The sequence below is a fragment of the Phyllostomus discolor genome, chromosome 5, assembly GCF_004126475.2.
Source record: "Phyllostomus discolor isolate MPI-MPIP mPhyDis1 chromosome 5, mPhyDis1.pri.v3, whole genome shotgun sequence".
Taxonomy (NCBI): domain Eukaryota; kingdom Metazoa; phylum Chordata; class Mammalia; order Chiroptera; family Phyllostomidae; genus Phyllostomus; species Phyllostomus discolor.
Genome location: NC_040907.2, coordinates 84,757,249 through 84,778,078, shown reverse-complemented (window position 1 = coordinate 84,778,078; position 20,830 = coordinate 84,757,249). Strand labels below are relative to the sequence as shown.

Genomic DNA, 20,830 nt, shown 5'->3' with positions numbered 1-20,830 from the left:
GGGCCCAGGCATATGTTGAAAACATTCTGCTGGCACGTTTAGTATCTCCATAAGCAAATGGTCCACCCTCTACCTTCACCTCGAAAAATCATCGTCATATGCCATCACTACTCACATTTTCTAGAGCACCTATTTTATCTTCCTTAAAGTGCAGGCCTCAGTTTACCTAGATCACATTGTCTACCAAATCTACATTCTAAAAAAATCACTCTTTGCAGTGGAGGATGGGAAAGGTCACCAACAAGGCCATTTATCTTGAAATGAAGATTCCTCAGGAAGATGGTCTTGTAGCTAGGCTGTAAGGTTCCCCAGGCTGCAGAGTCCTCCTCATTTACTAGTAAGAATTACCGCAGGGAGATGACTGGAATGTTCAAGGTAAATAAGATGGGGTGGGGAACATCGTTGACAAAGTATAAATAGTTTTTGGGGGTGAGGGGTCCCCTTTCCAAGCTCATAGTCTTTGCAATCATGCACTACCTAGGAAACCGGCAGCTATTCTCTGGCATTTTCAGTTGGAAATCTAGTATTTCTTCCCAGCGGCCCTGTTTTGTTTACCTTGGCAAGGAGGCCTGATAATTAAGTCTATATGTTACTGCAGAATAATGTCACGATCCCAGTGGCTGGCATTTGAAACCAATTTGTTTAGTTTTCTTTCTTACCCTAAAGCAATCTAAAAATAGATAACCAAGACCTCCTACTTTCCATCTACTTACACTTTCTGTAATAGGATAAGGGATATACAGGCTCTGGCACAAATAATGCCCCTTTTTATTACAAAATCTTTTATTACAACGCCATAAGCATGTGATCCTATAGCATAATGATATCACACTGAAACACACCATATGTCATAGGTGAAATGTTCAAATTAAAACTATAAATTATTACACCTATATTATTACCATGCCAACCACACTCAAGCAGGCGTTACTTCTGCTGGATCCTGTAGTTAACCCTGAACTTCTGTATCAGCAACTCACTACCTTTGCATTTCACCTTTGATTTTTTCAAGTTGATGATTTTTCTGTATATATTATATGTATCTATCTATATATCTTATAATGTACCAAATAGCTACAATTTAAAGTGCTTTACTATATGCTCAAAGCTGAGAAAGATGTTCACATCTTATTTCCTTACAACTATCTGATAAGACAGGTTATTTAATAAATCACACTCTTATCAATGAGGAAACAGAGGCCTACAGTAGCCTGCCTATATACTATTAGAAAGTAACCAAGAAACTAAGTAACCTTAGTTTCATGGTATTTGAAACTAAGTCCATGTTCTTTCTATTATGCTATAGAAAGACACTTTTATGCCACAGCATTCAGACACTTTTATAAATATAAATTATGTAAGTTACTTATATAAATATTTTACATTACTCAATATTTAATATTTGTTGAGTATGTACTATCAGTAACATTCTGTAATCACAGGAATATCAAGTCTTATTAATAGCAGTGAGGATAGCAAGTCATTAATATAGTAGCAAGAGGGTGCATAAAATGTGCTGGTAATTCCCTATGTGTGGCATTTGTACTTCTATAATACACATCCAGACCCATGGAATACTCAACAATATTCAGCCATCCTAACCTAGTAACTGGGATTTTCACATAATCCAGTCACCAAGTCTTGAATCCACACTATCCTTTAAGCATCCACTGAGCATCTACTGTACAAGGAGAACTGGAGGCGATTGGCATTGTCTACTTACTACACACCAGGAGTCATGTTAAGCAGTTTGTATTCATAAATTTTCTTGTTTGAGCCTTAGAACAATAGCATGAGGCAATGGTTGTTCCTATTTTCAGATAAGAAAACTGAGGCTCAGAGAGCTTAATTTGCCCAAGGTTACAGAGCATTAAATCACAAGAAGTAGTAATATCTTTCCCCCAAGCCCACACTCTACTTTGTCTCTACTACAAGACCACACTAGACCAAGACCCTGCTGCCTCAAGACAAAGGATCCTAGATCACACTTTTTATTCAGTGGCCTGTTTAGCAGTCTATCTCTATATGCAAATAAAGGCCACCTTTATTTATTTCTTGTGTTCAATGGGGCTTACTTAAAGCTGGACAGCCCCCCTATACCTGAAACTAATACAAAGTAACACTGAATGTTAAAAAAGAAAAAGCTGAACAGACAGCTTCGGTGGGTAACTTATGTGAGTTACAGATATCATTTAGACAGTAATTTGATTGAAAGTAAATTAGGTAGTGCAGACAGAGTAGGGCAGAGGTGAAAAATCCTACTGCAGGGATTACAGCAAGACAGTCAAGGAGACAAAGGTTTGGGCTTCATAGACAGGATGGATGAGGAGATTGGACCTGCGGAAAGTGACAGACTAACCAAGTCATGTAGATGTAAAGAGACAGGGGCAAATGAATCAGGGAGCAACAGAAGGCCAAGATTTCTCACAGCAGAGGCAAAAGAGAGAAGAGAGGTGGAGGTATAGGGTGTGCTTTGAGGGAATCATGAATACGTGGATTGGGGAGGCAAGCCCTACAAAAGTCAGCTATTACAGAAGCATAAGGAATGAAATGCTTGAATGAAAAAATAACAGGTGATGAGGACAAAGAAAGAGAGAATTCAAAAAGAGGATTGAAAAGTAGAGAGGAAGTTGTTTTTAGAAGTCTTGGGGGGAGGGGTACAGACAGGAAGCCACTGATGAATTCTGATAAGAGAATGCATCTATATCCTAGCAAGGAAAGGATGCTAAAGGCATCTTTGGTATGTCCCACACTGTGCAACTTGCTTTGTATGTGGTGTTATCAGAACATCTTCAGCCCTACAAAGTCTTTCATCTCTGTGTAGGTAAGTCATGTAGCTACAAAAGTACGTTTGCTCAATAAATAAATAATATAAAACAAATAATTAAGCAAGGATTTTTCAAAGCATTTTTTGGTGCTTCTAAATTTATAGATCTCACATAACATTTAAAAGTGGGGGCAGGAGTTTCTAATTTGGATTGGATGCAACAAATCATCTAGAAGAAAATCAAGAATTTAAAACCAAAATGCCAATGCAAGGAAATAATTGGGAATCATATAGGCTATGGTAAACAACCATAGACTAAATTGAAGACCCTCATTTATTTTTTTCTCAAGCCAGCTTGAGAAACTTAAAATATTTTCAAAATCCCCTCAAAAGCTCTTAATGGTACAGGCCCTCTTGTTTCTCCAACCTACCTTGCTCACAGTCAGCCAGAACATAGAAATCTGAATTTCAGGATGTAGTTTTCTGGCTTGTAAATTCCATCTGTAATTTTTCACCAACCCAAGCATTTAAGAATAAATTTGTTGAATGGTTAATTAGAGAAATAATTTAAAATTTTAATGGGGGCCCATGGGGTTCAGAAATTTGGCAAAATTTGGCAAACCCCAAAAGCTGCTTAGCTATTAGAGATCAGACAGGCAGTGCCTGCTGAGAGCCACTGACCAGGCCAGGGGCAGCACAAAATGGGCGGGGCCTCCAGCCTCTGCTCAAACGCAGCTTCGCAGTGGCTCTTTAATCACCCTCCTGGCAGACAGCAGCCACAATTGCCTCTATAACCTCAGGAGGGAAGACTTCCCTGGGCAAGCCTCAGTCTCTTCCCCCCACTTCAGGACATGTTCTGTATATTCAGAGAAGTTTGTCGAAATTCTTAATAAATAACACCCCTCCCCCCCCACACAAAATGTATTATCACAGAACCTCAGACTGAATACTTTTAAGAGAAATGAAATATTAAGCACATGAGAGTGACTGCACCCTTCCTATGAAGAAATAAAAAATATATGTACAATGAAATAAAAATAGACTAGGTAGGCGCTACCCAAAAATGTTTACCAAAGTAATAGCTTACATTCCACAATTCTCAAGATTATTGTAAAGACATAGCTGGCTGACCTTGAGCTGCAAAATGAGTGCAGGCTTGGGTGTTCTCCAGTTATGATCCCTGAAGTAGCCAAACCAGATAATCTAGTTTAAAAAAATCTAATAGTGGCTGGATTACAAATCTTTCAGTGAACATTTTTTAAGTCGGACTGTGCTAAATTTAGAGTATATAGTGCAACACAGTGTTTAAAATATGATTCCTAACTCCAAGATTTTACAATCCAATAATAATTTGGCCCTACTACCTAAGTGGCTCAAATTAAACAAATAACTGTGAAACATGCATTTCACTGTGCTTTGTAGAGTTACTGCCTAAAACAACAACAACAACAACAACAACAACAACAACAACAACTCTATCCTGCAGGACTGAGTGCAATGCAATAGTCTCAAATTTCCTGGAAGTAGAAAACACCAGTCACACAGGACATTTTAGAGAGGTCACAGATGGTTCTTTCTTTTTCTGTAATTAAAGTCACAAGTTCTGGGACCAGATAATATCAGTTCATATCCCAGCTCCACCACTTTTTAGTTGTGTGGCTTTGGATTTCCACATTTGAAAATGTGTATAATCATACCCACCTCATAGAGTTGTAGGGAGAATTAAAATGAAAATGCTGTATTGTTACTATAAGTCTTAAGAAATATTATTTATCACATCTCTACCTTGTGTCATCTCTTGCTTACAAAATCCTCTCCTTAAAGTTGTCTCTCATTTACCAGAGAGAAAACAGTCTTTGTAAGAAAGGGAGAGTAGACTGATTCAGCCATTGGTTCATTTTATAGTTACCACAAGGTGTCAATCTGTCATTTGGTCAGTCAGAGAAGTCAGTAGTTTTTTTCTGGTAAAGGTGTCCACAAGCTAGTAAGAATCACGTATTCACATCACTTGGCAGAGTATTCAATACTAGTAAGACCTAGCACAGAGGCAGGTTTTCTCCATGAATGCCAGTCATAATTTACATCATCTGTTGCCCTGATGTTTTCTTTCCATAAGAGTAAAATGAAACATGATGAGGTCACTGAATAAATGACTTTAAACTTTGTCACTTTCTAGTTTGGAGCACTCACTGTTAATTTCATCCATTTACACTTTCCAACAATAAATGTCCGAGCATATTTTCTTTCTGCTGGTCAGTTTTTATGAACTAAAGGAATTCAGCAATGGGTTAGGAGGGGCAAAGACTCACTGTGGGGTGAGCAATATCTAGTCCTACCACTGCTCTGCATAAGGAAACTGTGGCTATATGGGCTGAAAAAAGAACTTTCCTGCCATTACAGAAGGATTTGTTTTTAGTTGCGTCTTCAAGTCAAATATCGTGATCTTCAAGATTACCCATTCCTCTGATCTTTCCTATTGAGGCAGATAATGGAAAGCTGATAGCAGAGTGATAACTGATACCTGTGTCTTCAGATAGTTGTGACCTTTTCAAGGAAAACTCTAATTCATACTTTAGAAATAAAAGGCTTTCAACATTCAGATTTGAAGCTTTGAATAAGATTTATAACTCTTGAACAAAAGATTTATCCCTGTGGTGATATGGTGGCTACAGAGTATTTACAACATTACATTAAAAAAGGATGGGCCAGAGGCTAGATAATTCAGAGAGCAAAGTAGCTCCCGGCCAGCACAATCCTGAAGATCAGACAGGTAATACAAATTGTCAATCTAAAAGCATAGTCACCTTGCCAGAATTTCTTTTAATGATACACTTTTGTATAAAAGCACTAGGAGTGGTAAATATTCTAGAATGAAAATATTCATCCTCCAAGGAAAAGTCACATCCTGCTCATTGCAATCTGCTTCTGTCCAGTGTGCCTGGTAGCTGCTTGCCTCCTACGTGGGGGTGACTTAAGATGGAATACGCTGAACAAGTTATAACCCCTTTTTGTCTAGAATAAACACACAAACAGTGGTGTAAAATGCATGGGAGAAAATGCTGCTAAAGTATTATGGCACTCTGCAAACTTTAGGGACAATAAACTGGCCTGAGTGAAGCTTCAGATTCTCTGTCTATTCAAATGCCAATAGAAGTGTTTTCAAAAAATGGCAAATATTCATTTATTCTTACAACCAACGTCATTTACGGATCAACATTCTCCATCACCAGCTGTATAATGAATGGTACCTGGGGCTTTTAATTTCTTCCACCAAAAGTACACATGGCAAACTGCACCCCAGACTAAACGCTTAAAGCAAAGGCTGAAGACTGCTTTATGAGCCAGTCTGGGAGACTGCAGTTCTGATTCCTCTCTCATTACAGCTCCGGGAGACAGTGGAGGCCAGGCCTGGGGGAGCCGAGGAGACTTGAGCTAATACGTGCTCCGCTAGAAGTCAGACACCCTGCAATCTACAGTAGTGGCTACAGACCGCCTCTAAGACGAATTCTCCAAAACTTCCAGAGGAGACGAACTCGGGTGTACTGTGAACTCGGGGAGTGGGTTTAGAGACTGGGTCTCTGCCTGCTTCCTTGTGCGCCAGTCTCGGTGACTGAGACTCAACTCAAAACTTGATCACACAAGGGATCCCTCCAGAGGAGTTGTCACAGTAGGAACCACACACACACACACACACACACAAACGAAGACTTGTGTAAAAGACACTCCCTTACCTTATACTTCATCGCGTCAGCTGTGAATTGAGCCGTTTTCCTAACACACTAGTTAGACTGCATTGAGTACAGGCTCGTCCGCCCCTCCATGGAGTGTAGTACTAAATGAAAGTGAGAACGGTCCGGGCTGGGGCAGGTTTGTCATTCGCAGCCGGGAGCTCTGACTCAGAAAAAGCTCTAAAGCTTCTGAGCTCACTGTTTTGATTGAGGCGGGCCTATCATAGGCTTTATTTGCATACCTCCGCGTCATTGGCTAATGGGCTAAGGTAATGTGATGCCCCACCCACTTTTTAACATACGAAAATTTCTGACAAAGAACACGTACTATAATCATTTCTTTTTGCATTATCAAAAAGGGCAGAAAATAAAACAAAGTGGAAATCGTTCCCAATTTTACTCCATCCTTTCCATCACCCCTACCTACAAAGGAACGGGAAAAAGAGATAAATTCTTTTTAAAGATTAACTTAAGTCTTAAAGAAATCGAATTCACAAAGCAGTCTTGACAGTCGTGCTTCCTGTGACCTAGCAACTCCTTCATAAACCCATTTCATTTCAAAGCCATTCACCTCACAATCTCTACATGAAACGAATCCTGGGGAACAAAAGGTTTTCTGTGTCTGGCCTCTTTTTACTAACTACCCCTGCTGATATCTCCCTGGCTCTCCTTCTCTCCTCCCTCCCTCCCTTTGGGGTGTGTGTGTGTGTGTGTGTGTGTGTGTGTGCTTTTGTTGTTGTTGTTCTTTTCAGTGTTCAAAGTACTTGCTATGTCAGTCTGCAAGGAGCCAGAATACAATTCCCCCTCAGTGAAAAGGAACTCCCTAGGCCAAGCACCAGGATTCCTCTGGCCAGCTTCTCACAAGGCCTCACAGATTTGACTGTCAGCCACATTCAGTGACCTTCTCTGGCTTTGCTGAGGATAAAGGTTAGATGTGACCCCGCCAATGGGGCTGGCCAGTGCACGCCCTATACATCACCGCTGTCTACAGAGTACTGTGTTCTTTGATGGTTGGCATTTCTAGCTCCAGCTTTGAACACTGCAGTTTTTCCTTCTGACCTCTCTCCTGAAGATGACCCATGAACCCAACAACGCTTATTATATAGGGAACAAAAAAAAATGCCTACTGTTTGATGGGCCTCGTTAAAAAGACCAGGCTGTCTGCAGTGAAGGACAGAACATTTGCTTCAGCTTCATGATTTCTGTAGAGAAAGAGGTTACCCGGGGAGGACAGAAATAGTCACCTTCAGAAACTTTTCTGAAGGATAGAAAGGAGAGGGAAATTTCCTTTTTAGTGGGCCTCAGGATTCAGACTTGGTAAGTGCAGACAATAGGCTGTCCCTGAGTGGGATAGACTCCAACCAGACTACACGACTTGGATGGAAAAATCAGCCTTTATTTTTTTCCTGGCCAAATTGGACTAGAATCTGTTTGATTTGTTCCCCCTTACCCCTCTGAAATTCTCAATGGATTAAAACTACTTTTACAATCTAAGCAAAAAGAACAGAACAACAGCTGCCCTACAAAAGTGGTTTCCAGGTCCAGGGCTCACAGTTTCGCTAAAAATTTAATGTAGCACCGATTCCCTGGACATGACCTCCCGGCAGTCACAATGACCTTGACACACTGGTTCTGGCATCCACTAGGCCTTGCTTTTCCTCATTTAGTTTTTGAGTGAAAATGAGCTTGAGTGATTTTTCAAGGTCTTTCTAAAAACAATTTAAGCATGCAGCATATTGCACTGCACGGATCTTCTGAACAGTCCCACAGACTTATGGGAGAGTCGTTATTTTGCAGGAAATTGTTTTCCATGTCTGCCTGGATTAGTCAAAGACCTTTCCATCTGTAAGATGAGTCTTGTGGCTTCCAGGAGAGCTAGATAACATTCCATTGGCTTCCTAAACGGTCAAGTTGAACCCTCTTTCTGTTTTGTTTGATGAGTACCATTGAGTAGTGAACACTATCTTACCCCATTTTATTGCTTTTGAACAGTTTCCCAAAGCATATGCCAGGACTTTTTGTCATTTCACTCTCTAGTTAGAAAGCTTAATTCATGCCAAGTGGCCCTCCTGCTTCCCTGTTTCTGTACTGTACAGTAAGACACTTAAAATCTTCCTGAAGTTCATTTCAAGGTGGTTTGGTTCATTATGTTGTTAGTTATATAAAGAAAATCACAGTGGTGTTGGAGGCCGGTAAACCTGTGTTAGAATGTCAATATTTTTTTTAACTTCCTGATTTTGATGTCCTGAAGTATAAAATTGAGAAACTAATAATATGTACCTGCTAGGGTCATAATGAGGATTAAATGAGATAATGGGGATAGAAGTTAATAGTTCTTAGCACACAGTAAGACCTTAATAAGTGGTTGTTTATTATTATTACTATTATTAATTATTATAATGTTAAATTTATTTTATATTACTTTATTGAAATATATAACATTGTTAAGTATATAAATGACATTAATATTTAATAATTTTAAAAATTAGGATATTATCACCTTTAGACTGTTATTGGTATGTATAGTAAACATTCAAGAAAAGGGGGTAGGAATCCCCTCATTTGTATGCCATTCTTTCGCAGGGCAGCCTTCTAATTTGATGAATATTAATTGAGCACCTACCATGTGCCAGGTACTGTTCTAGGTGGGGAGAATACACAGCAGCCCAGACAAGTTCTTACCCTCTTTGAGCTTACAGTCTACTGGGAGTGGAGGACAATAATTAAATGAATAAATAATATGATTTTGGAGTAATAAATGAAGAAAAGTTAAGCAGGAAAAATTGCTGGAGAAAAACACCAGGATTGAGGGGAAGAGGTATCTTATTTTATTTTGTTTCTTATTTTTTAGTAGTTCATTTTTTTTGTATTTTCCCCATTACCATTTATCCACCCTATACCCTCTTCTACCTCCACCCACTCGGGGTGTCTTATTTTAGAGAGAATGGTCAGGTAAGTTCCTCTAAGGAGGTAATATTAAAGCAAAAATCTGAATAACATGATGGATTCACTCAGAAATGTGGGAGAAGAACTTTCTAGACAGAGGAAGTATCCCATGGATAAGGCTTGAGGAAGAAAGAGTTTGGTGGGTTTAAGAACAGTAAGCAGTCCAGGTGCCCTGAGGGGGGAACTGAGGGGCCTCCTGGAGAGGGCAAGCTCAAAGACATAGGCGGTAGCAGTTCGAATTTTCTCTGGAGTGCGACAGAAAGTCACTGGAGCCTTTGAGCAGGGAATGAGGTGATCTGTTCCATTTTTATCCTTTGATTAAACACTTAAGGACAGCAGACTATTGGTTAAAACATTGAGCTCTGGTCTTCATGCAGTTCACACAATGCTAGTAGTTTTTCCTTTAGTGTCATCTAGAATTTTTCCATCAAAGCCCTTTGGGAAAACACAAATTCTGTCATTGAATAGAGAAACAGCTTTCTCCCCATTGATTCCCTAGATTTTGGATGCAAAAATACTGTTTAAACCAAGCAATATCATTGCTGTTGATTGATTTACAGAGTCTCCCCAGTACTCCCATGGGTTAAAATGTGCCCAGCCCCTATCTGTGCTCACTAGCACTCTCTCGGCCTATTAGCCTTGCCACCTTCCTGCTTGTCTGCCAAGGGCTCTCTCTCCCAAGATGCTCATGTAAGCAGGAGCAAGCAAGGACAATGCCATCAAATACTGTCCAAATGAACTGGGCACAAGCATGGATACTGTAAAAAATCAAGATGATGCTAGAGGGATGAGATTCTTCTTGTCCACAGCCTGGGAGGAACCCATGTGGCTGTTCTTTAAAAGTAAAGGGCAATGTCAGAGCATGTAAGGGCAGGAAGCAACCTCAGAAGTCATCTAGTTCAGCCCCCCATAAAGAGGATGAAGCCATTGATCTGAGTGTGGGCACCCTGGACAGGCACCACCCCCCACTCCCCCAGGGAGATCAGGACAACGATCACTGCTTTCAGTCAGTTAGTTCCCTGTAGCTCTTGCTTGCTTGGGAACAGGTATTCTTTGTAGTTTTCCCTCCTGAAATTTCTCCCTGCTCCCACATTGCTACCTGTTTAATTTCTAGAGTACAGAGCTGATCACATCACCACTATGTTTAAAAACCTCTAGGGGATACTTCAATGCCTTAAAAAACAAAATCTGCACACTTTAGTGTGGACTATACTCTGAGACCACCCTATTTTTCTGTCCTTATCTCCCACCATATCCCAACGCCACATCCCACACTCTTGTCACATGGAGAAGAGGTGGGGGATGACTCACCGAATCCAAGGTATGTGAATACTGCCCTGACTTTGCACAGATGGGTCCTCCTGCTGAGGATGACCTCCCTTCACTCCTCTGCTATTGAGCTGAGCCCCAACACTGACTCGTTTGTGCTTCCTCGTCAAACAACCCCACCCTGCCCACCTTGCCCTCCCAGAACTAATTCCGCCTTTCCATTAGTACACACATATGGCCCTATTGTCGGGCTCTCCCATGTTGTATCAGAATGAGTTGTTGGTGTCTGTTTCCTCAGCTTCAAGGTGAGCCCCAAAGGGATGGAGTGCTGTAAAACACGGTGTCCCCTACAGCCTTATACCTTAGAGGTGCTTAAATGCTTGCTGAATGAATAAGAGGATAAATGTAACTTCAAAGAGGCCAGGTACCAGTTTTGACTCTTGCACAGGGATCAGTTAAAAAGTTTTTGTGCTTGCAGGCACTATTTTTTTATACAACCTATGAGATAAGAATAGCTCTTACATTTTTAAGTGGCCAGAAAAAATCAAAAGAAGTGTAATATTTTTGAGATGTGAAAATTATGTGAAATTTAAATTTCAGTGTTTATAAAGTTTTGTCATGACACAGGCACCCATTCATTTACCCATTGTCTTTCGGCTTATAGTGTCAGACTTGTGTGGGTTGTGCCAGAGATGGTGGACTGTAAAGCCAAAAATGTATTATCTGCCCCCCCACAGAAGAAAGTTTGCTGACTCAACTCTAGAGTGGTACAACACCTATCCATCCCTGAGTTCAGACTAAAGAATAGATCCTTCTTTATCTACAGAGAAACAATCTAGAAATACCCATTCTCGGGCCATATTTTACCATTTTTAGTTTGATACCAGTTTCTAAAAAGTCAATATATATGAAAGTGATTTCAAAAAATAATTTGAGGCAGCAACTTTTTAATTCTATAGGTCTCCTGAAACCTCCCAGAACAAAGACGAGCCCTTGAGAGTTTTCTGCTTCAAGCCAACTGGCCCCTGGCTCATTCAGCCCAGACCAAAACCCTTCCTGGTGCCAGGTCCTTTGTTAGATATTCACAGATGTTATTTCACTTAATGTTCATTTACTATAACAACCCTCTTGGGTAGGTTGTAGTATTCTAGTTTTACATGTAACAACTGGGACTTGGACAGGTTCTACAACTGGCACAGTTACAGGCAGGTGAATGGCAGGCCTGGTATGTGAACACTGGCTTTCTGGCTTCTGAGATGTGGTGTGCCACACTGTCCTTGCTTCCTCTGGGTGCCTCTGTTGTCTGAGTCCCGTTTGTTGGTTCAGGAAGGTTGTGTCTTAACCCTAGTGTGGCTAAATCTAACTGAGGAACAGGTATTGTTCTTGAGTTGTGATTAAAGTTAATAGTGGGCATACAATCACACCATCCCCCTTACTCACTCGTACTTTGAAGCCTGTATGTGATCTTTCTTGCCTAGACTGCCCTTCTTTCATCATCTGCTTGCCTATATGCCATCTTCCCCCTAGTCTGAACTCCATCTCCTCCATTAACTATTTCCTTAAAAATATCTTCATTGTTGATATTCCTCCAGCCACTCTCGATGTCTCTCATCCCCTATGACTACAGTGCTTCCTAAATCTGACCTCCCTTAAATCAATCAGACCTCCCTTAAAAAACAAGCTTGGATGCTCAGACTTATCCCCTTTCCATTGGGTTCAGTAGTTTCATCTGTGAAAGCTTCCTTCTCCACAAAGAAATTTTAAGCAAATTATAGAAGGGCATTTTTTCTTCAACTTGTATCACCCCTGTACCCATGTAGGTAACTGAATTTTGCCTTATGTCTTCTCAAAGCCCTATGTTTTGTCCATGCACTCAGCCTTCATTGATGTCCACATGGAAAACATAAGTGAGTTTCAGGGGAAAGAACACCTTTCAGTCTAGGCAGTAGTTCTGTTTTATCTGTTGAGCTAGTCACGATCTTGGTCTGAATGAAAGTCTATTATTAGAAATAAGCTCCAAGAACCGTCTTAGTGCTTGCTTCTTCGGGTGCTGTGGAATCGAGCTTTCATTGCTTTTTGCTTCCACTAATATTTTGGCACAAGAGACCTCATAAAGGCCACCCAACACCACTTCCCCCTTTTAGCAACAGTGTAACAGTGTTTTAGGAGTAAACTTTGTTTTCTGAAAGAGTTGTTAAAGGCATTGCTTTAAAATATTTGTTGCTGCAGATGGAGGCAGTGTTTACTAAAAAGGCTTGTTGACTCATGATTTCCAAATTACTTCTGATTTGGTTCCTCCCTGACTTATTTCTTATTCTCACTCAATGTGGAGCCACCTGGGGTTGGGTGTGGCCCTAAACAACAGAGATTAGAAATGATTCCTCTGGATATCTCTTCTGTGCATGACAGGATGGATTGCCTCACTGCGAAGACTTTGCAAGGTCTTGCCGACTCTTTTCATTTAGCCAAGTTTATGTGTGTCATTGTTCCAGACCTTTGAAAAACCCACCACCTTCCTTCCCTCTTCCTTCCCTCACCCCACTTCCCACTGCCTTCTGCCTTCCGTCCCATACTCTTTGGGGTGAAGTGCTAAAACTGAGTATCTCAGGCCCCTCTCAGTCCTTGATTACTATGAAAGAATACTAAGGTGTCACTAATGTGCTACTAAGAAACTAGTAGATCCCTGCAAATGTGACTGTGGGCAATACCTTAACCTGATTTTTGAAAAACTGTGAACTTTTTGATGTTACACATGTACAGATATAATAGCGTTATTGTAACTTTGGAATACTTCATTACTACCTGCCCCCAAAGAACTAAACAACATAACAGATGAAATCATATGCTATATGACAAGCAACTGTGAGGCTCTGCTTTAAAATTTAGTATTTGCTTTAAATGCAGGATTTGAGAGAATTAATTTGGGGTGAAAATATGTGAAAAATTAGAAACACATAATAAAGGTTAATGTTTATTTATCTTCATAAATGTGCAAAGGTTTACATTTCTACTATTTATATGTATCCAGCTGGACCAAGGAATGAAGTTCCATGGAACAAAAAGAGTTTAATAATAAAATTGTGCAGACTGCCTGGCAAAGGCTCTCTCCTGTTTTCCCTAGCCATGAGGTGTTCTGTTATTGCAAGCTTTAGTATGTCCAAGTAAACAATTTGTTATATGAACCGTCATAGAAATCTCTTCTGTGGGTAGAAACTTTAGACTGTGGATTTTTACAAAGGTCAAGGAGATCTGCCAAGACCAAATAAACAGGAATTCTGTGACTTGATGGAGAAGGGCCTCCTATTCTTTCTGAAGTCACTGCCCAACACAATAGTAGTGGTACATAATATGTACTAAGTAAGAAGGGGCAAGGACAACACATTTTCTTCTTGCGAATTTTTGTTCTTTATACATTCTTAAATTTGAAACACCTTCCTGATCCTTCTTCACACATGTATTATGATCAAATACATGCTATGACATGATAACATGACTTACTGTCCTAGAACGTGGCGACCCCGTTCCCTTTCTCCACTTTTGGCTACTGTCTAGGTGGAATAAGGAGAGAGGCTTATGGACCGTGTGTCCTGAATCCTGGATGGGGCTGGATGCTCTGCTTCCAGTCTACTCCTGAGCTCTACTGTTCTGCAGACACACTGATTCTGACAGTCACCCTCCACGTCCGGCATCCTGCATAACTCCAGGATGGAGGTGGGATGGGAAAGAATCTGGGAACATAGGGGTGGGCATCTGAAACACCAAAACACCAGTTTCCTGGAGGCACTGGGTAGATCATTCCTTTGGGCTTTGGCGATATATTCCCACCCCGGGGCCCTGAAAGAGCCTAGCTGACCCAGTTCTCCAAGAAAGGCTGCCTCCTGTCCCTGACAGCTTTCATCAGCTGAGGCCATTGAGCGTCCAGCAGGCTCTGTCCCAGGGCATCTGGCTCATCTGGCCATCCCAGGCAGCCGCCAGCTGGCGCTGATGAGCGAGTAAAAGGAATCCGAGTAATGCAGGGCCTGGGGTGGGGGCTGGGGGGCGGCAAGATGAAAGGAATGTGGTGTAGGGACACAGCATACCCCACACTGTTAAATCCAGGCTTATGAAGAGTTTGATTCATTTTAGAAAGCAAACAAAATGCTCCAGCTATCAGCAATCTTTTATTTTGTCTGCTAAAGGAATGCCTTTCCAGCGTGGGCTGGGGACTGGGTGGTGGCGGAGTCACCAGTGTCTACCCTTGACTTGCTGTGTGGAGTGTGGACAACGCATTCCTTTCTGCCCACTGAAGCTGAGAAGTAAAGAGTGGCTCCCTTCTTCATAAGAAAGTCGAAGGGGAGCCCTGCTAATGAGCGTGCACCAGACTTTAAGGCTCACTCACTCACACCATGTTAAGTTTAAGTTCCTTTAATTTGCTTAAGTCCCGGCACCCTGTGATTTCAGACTAGAGAATGTAGACAAGAGGTTATTGCAAAGGTTTTCTTGAACGTCATTGCCCGTGATTCTTAAGATTCACGCTCTAACCAGCCTTTGGAACTTCTGGTCTTTCAAAGGGTAGAGAATCGGAAGAAGCAGCAAGGCTTCCTGCCCTAAGAAGACAGGGGCTATATGTCCCCAGCTTTCAATTTTGCCATCTCAAAATCACTCTATATCTTCAAAAGCCATCTCCTGTGCAGTTCTGATGACCTGTAAAAGAAAACACCAAGAAAACAAAAAGCCTGTCTCTCCTTTCGCAGACAGCACATGCTGAGTGAGACGCGGCTCCCCAGCTCTCCCCTCTCCCATCTGCACTGCTCATCTTGCACGTCCTGCTCTCTGCAAGTACCTTCATGCCTCTCTCACCCACAGTTCCTTGTTCAAAAACCTGGAGGCCAGACAAATTGTGGAATTTAGAATATTGGAGATTTTAAAAACAGATTTAGCATCCATATCACACACCACAAAACTCCCTGTGCGCCCCAGGCCAGCATCCCATGTGCAAACTCATTCATATTTTGGCAGTTGGATGTACCCGTAGGGGTACATACTAAGTGGAATAAGGAAAGACTATGCATCACCTCAGGCCAATCCAGGTCAGGTGTTGCTATCAAATGAGTTATGAAAGAACTCTAGACTTTTATACTTTATAACTATGGGTGAGTGAACACGTACCATCAACACACTCTTTAGCCCTTCAGGACCTTCCCTTTGCCACCTCTCCTCCCAACACCAAACCAAGTGGCCTCTCTTTTTCACTTGCCACAGCCAGACGGTAAGTGGTCCTGGCCTCCCACTCAGACCTCCTCTCCTCTCTTCCTGCCACCCATTCCATAGACCACCATCGAGGCCAGCACTTTGCAAGCTCTCTGCCGTGAAGTATAGTGTTCTCCAATTTCAATCCATTATGAATTGGCAGTATTGAAAATATAGGATTCCCTCACTATCCGAAAGCAGAGCATTCCTATGAAAACTTGCATGAACTGAAATGGTTTGAAGTGAAGAAGTGATTGCTAATGGGTGCACAAAATAAACGGAGATAAAGCCCAGGAGCTGACAGACAATCCAGGGCTCTGAGTGTAGTTCCGGGGAAGGAGCCTGGCATGGCCAGTCTCACTGCTCGGGGTGTGTGCTGCCTCTACAACAGCGCATGCAAAACACACTCTGAATGCTATTTTTGCCTTTTCCCTTCATTCATAAAAGTGAAAATCTCTCCAGATTTCCTTCATTTAGGTAGGTATTAAATTAGGTCTTTTGTAAAAGCGAAGCAGCAGAATGAGAACTTTGGAAAAGCTGAGGATACCTGTACTTAAAAGTAGAAAAATAAAATAAAAAGATGGAAACATAAGCCTTGTTTGTTGTTATTATGGATTTCAACCAATATAAAATGAGTCTTAATTACCATCAGAGTTGCAAAGGGCTCACTCTCAGTTTCACTCTCACGGCGGCCTGTGCAGGGCGCGCTGGTGCAGGTCTGCAGGTCTCATTTTAAGGAGCGCTGCTTCAGACACTGGCCCTCCAGGAAGCAGTGGGGGCTCTGCTTCATCCTTCCTCCTTCGCATTCCCTGGATCCTGACACTTTCCACCACCACCTGTCTTGGAATGGTCTCCTCTCTTGGCTCCCACAGCGGTGGGTTCTTCCCTCCTTCCTACTTCTCTCACCAATATCTCTGTCTTCTTTTCAGGTAGGCTTTCCCTAAGGTTCCATCCATAGCCCTTTTCCTTCTGGATTTTCTCATTTATCTACTAGATATCTTATTCTCTTAATTGACTTCTACTCTCATTTCTATGCTGATGAAAGTCACATCTCCTGACCTGTGTTTTGAATTCCAAACTCTCAGTTTCTACTGCACTGAAATACTCTAGAAGCTTTTCATATATTCCTCAAATTCACAAGTTGTGACAGTTAATTATATATGTCAGTTCAGCTAGGCCAAAGTACACAAATACTGGGTTAAATCCTAGTCTGACATTACTGTGATGATAATTTTTTTGAGCTGAGAATAACATTTAATAAGTACACTTCAGAGTGTACTTATTACCCTCCATCATGTTGTGGGACTCATCTAATCAGTTGAGAGTTTTAAGAGCAAAAAGACTGATGTCCCCTAGGAAGAGGAAAGTCCACTGCAGATAGCCTTTGGTCTCACGCTGCAACATTAGCTCTTTCCTGGGTCCAGTCTGCCAGTCTGCTCTGCAAATTATGGACTTGTCAGGATCCACTACCATGTGAGCCAATTTCTTAAAATCAATCTCTCTCTCTCTCTTTCTCTCTCTCTCTCTCTCTCTCACACACACACACACACCTATTGGCCTATTGTTTCTGCTTCTTTGGAGAACCCTGGCTATTACATATATGAACCTCCAAATGAAACAGTCTACTTTTAACTATTTTATTTCTACTTATGATGCCACCATTGTTCCAGGTACCTACCATCAAAAGTTCAGGTTGTTTGTTTCTCTTTTTTCTTTATTCCTCCTACTTCCCACACCCAATCAGCCATGCCAATTTTATACTCTCAGTATTTTGGCACAAATAACTCCCTTTTATTCATCTACTAATGGAGATCCCCCAACCACCACTCAGGTTTGGTCTGTCATACCAGACAGGACAAGGCTGTGTTAATATCATCTTGTCCACAATCAGCACTCCAAGAATTTCACATGTGACTCAGAAAAAGTCAATATGAGATCTTTATTTTATAAATAAAATATTTATAAATATTTTATTTATAAAATATTTAGGGAGGGAGAGGACCCCTTTTGCTTTAATGATAAACTGTAAATCTAAGCTTGGCAGTGAACATCTTTTCCTCATTGTAGAGAGTGTCTATAGCAAGAGAGAACGAGTCCCTGTGATAAAAGAAACAAAGACATTTATCATGAAGGAATGGGGAGAGCCCTGATCCTTGTCTGTGTCTCTGGATCTAACCATTCTTGAAGTCTGCCCTTAGACAACCTAATTCACAAGGCAATATACATGCTTGTTTTCACCAACCTAGTTGGAGTTGAGCTTCTTTTACTTGTAACAACAGTGTCCTGACTAACCTTGGCCAGAAAGTACTTGCTCCTTGGGGCAAAGAACATACCTTATTAATTTGCATCCCTGTGGCTCCTTATTTAGGATAATCTCACTTGGCATGTTGCACTGAATTTCCAGATTGTCCTAAGGTACCAGTTACATTGTAAAATTTGTGTGAGAAGCAAGGCAGAAAGGACAAAAAGGAGCATTTTCCATGGTTTCTTTTAGAATGGAGACTTATACATGAGGAAAATTCCAGAGTGATGGTGGTTGGGGACATGGTAACTCAAATAAGAAGCAGATACACTCTCTTATATTTCAAATTCATTGATTTAGGTACACATATTTAACAATGAAATAAAGAACAAGACATATTTTTACCATTAAGTGTGGGGTAGCAGTGTTTTGTCTACCTGTAGATCCATATAAATATTTATATTACATTTCCTTGCCAATTAAGTTGTACTTGTTAATTGCTGCTAAGATTCATTCATCCATCCACCAATACTTACTAATTGCCCAATAGAATGCTATGCACCATGGGAGTTACAGAGATGAATAATACCCAGATGTTGCCCTCACTTGTTAAATACCTATTCGGTAGCAGCCAAGGGGACTTCATGAAGATAAACTTACGTTGAAGAAAAAAATCACACTGTAAAGTTATGTAAGTTTCTATTTTAAAATCATCTGGTTCTAATTTACTAAATTTAATGCTTTAGAGTCAATGCCAAAGTGCTACATTTGATTTATGGAAATACTTTAGCACATTTTTTCCATCATGCTCTTGTACAATATATTTACTGCCCTTTTGTTATGGTCAGAAAGATTATGGATCTTAAAAAAGTTCTCTTTACGAGCTTGCTGATATTTTATTATAAAATGCCATAAGATGGACTAAGAAGTCTAGTAAACAATCATATTCACTTAGGAGCATTCCACATGGATTAGCTTTGTGTGTGTATATGTATACATATATATGTGTGTGAGATATATATATATGTGTGTGTGTGTGTGTATATATATATATATATATATATATATATATATATATGAAAATGTAACAGAGAGCTCCATCTGGAAAATGGATGTTAAAAAACTTTCACTTTATGCCAAACCACTTCTTTTCAAAGCAGACAAGTTCTTGGGGGACAGTGTGGGGGGGATATTTAAATAGCAGCCATACCATGCTACACTGCTAACAAAATAATAATGTTAATACCAAAAGATAAAAGAATGTCATAGACCCAGACTTCCATCATCCCAGAGGGAGCTTACAAAATATTCTAGTAAAATGGGATATAAGTCCCATCTGTGTCATGTCAGTGGCTCAGGGCCCAGGTGCCCACCAGCAGGGCAGTGGCAAATCTGCTTCATGTTGAGGGAGGTGCCGGGTTGCTCTTACTTTGCCCTCCTGACATGCTCGCTCACTGGTGTCCTGATTCCACCGAAGAGGCACAGGTAGATCTACCCCAGGTTCCAGGAATGAACCACCTCTAACTGGGCTTGGGGCTCTGGACTGAACCAGCTGCCTTGGCATGGCAGCTTGACCACTGCCCGTGGCATTTTACAGAAACATCAAGACCACTTGCGAACCTTGTTGCTCAGGCCTCTCAGACAGGTTGTGGTTTAGCCAACAAAGCCACCTCGGATTTTCAAAGTGGTGTTTAAAGCACGCGTGTATATTCATTTAGTTCTTGCTTTACCCTGTCTTTCCTGGGCTTACAAAAATGAGAGGTTTTTCACTTCACACCCACATAAAATAAGGTGGCTGCCTAAGAATTCCCCCTTCACCTTGTAGCACTGTATTTCTTTAAAGCAAAGAAATCTCATTTCCCTCTAACAGAGTTTAAACAACTCTTGTAATAAAAACATTGCAAAGGCCAACCCAGTGAAAATGTTTTCTTTCCAATGAGGCTATCTTTACATCAAGTTATATGACGTGGGATACAGGCGTTCAAATGCATCAGAACGAATGATGATTGTTTGGCATAGCTCGAGGGCCTCAGATAATGAGGTCCTGCATCCTCTCACATTGAGACAGGGCCTGACCATCAAGAAACTGTCTAATACTGCTCTTCTCTGTCTGGCCATGATTTGTTCTCCCAACTCCTCTGTCCTGGAGACCAGTCTTCCTATCTTGTAATAAAACAATGAAATTAAAAGGAAACAACAACAAAGTACAGAGATTGCTGTGGTCTCTCCCTCCTGGATTCTTCTTTGGAATGTCTCCCACTTTAACTCCTCAAGTTCATGTGTTCCTCCCTGATCCTCAGCTCAAGTCTCACCTTCCCCTTGAAATGTACTCCAGCCTTAACTGATGAACCCTTTTCCTGAATTTGTGCTATGCTCACAGTCCGTTCCACCTAGTCTAATGTTGACATCATGGTGCCATTGCATATTACTTGTGAATCCCTAATTATGCCTTGTTTGATGGTGAGTGCCTCATGTTTGCATAACAGTTGACCTTGAAAGTAAGCAATCCCCTATTTTATCCAGGCAATAACTATTTGTTTTTATTGCATACAATTCACATACATACATCTCACTATTTTAAAGTGTATTAGTCAATGGTTTTTAATATATTCACAATATTGTACCACCATCATCACTATCTAATTCCAA

General features: G+C 41.0%; 1 protein-coding gene across 2 annotated transcripts in view; it reads right to left on the bottom strand.

Moving 5' to 3' along the window:
* NEDD9 (neural precursor cell expressed, developmentally down-regulated 9) overlaps nucleotides 1-20,830 on the bottom strand; it is a 181,699-nt gene that overhangs the window by 37,922 nt on the left and 122,947 nt on the right. The window contains exon 1 of one of the 2 annotated variants that reach the window (XM_028511336.2): nucleotides 6,499-6,814. The exons of the other annotated variant lie outside the window; for it this stretch is intronic. Coding sequence (XP_028367137.1) covers nucleotides 6,499-6,510 — 12 coding nt within the window. The 5' untranslated portion in view covers nucleotides 6,511-6,814. Of the gene's footprint in view, nucleotides 1-6,498; nucleotides 6,815-20,830 lie in introns of those variants that run through there. 2 annotated transcript variants of the gene reach the window in all.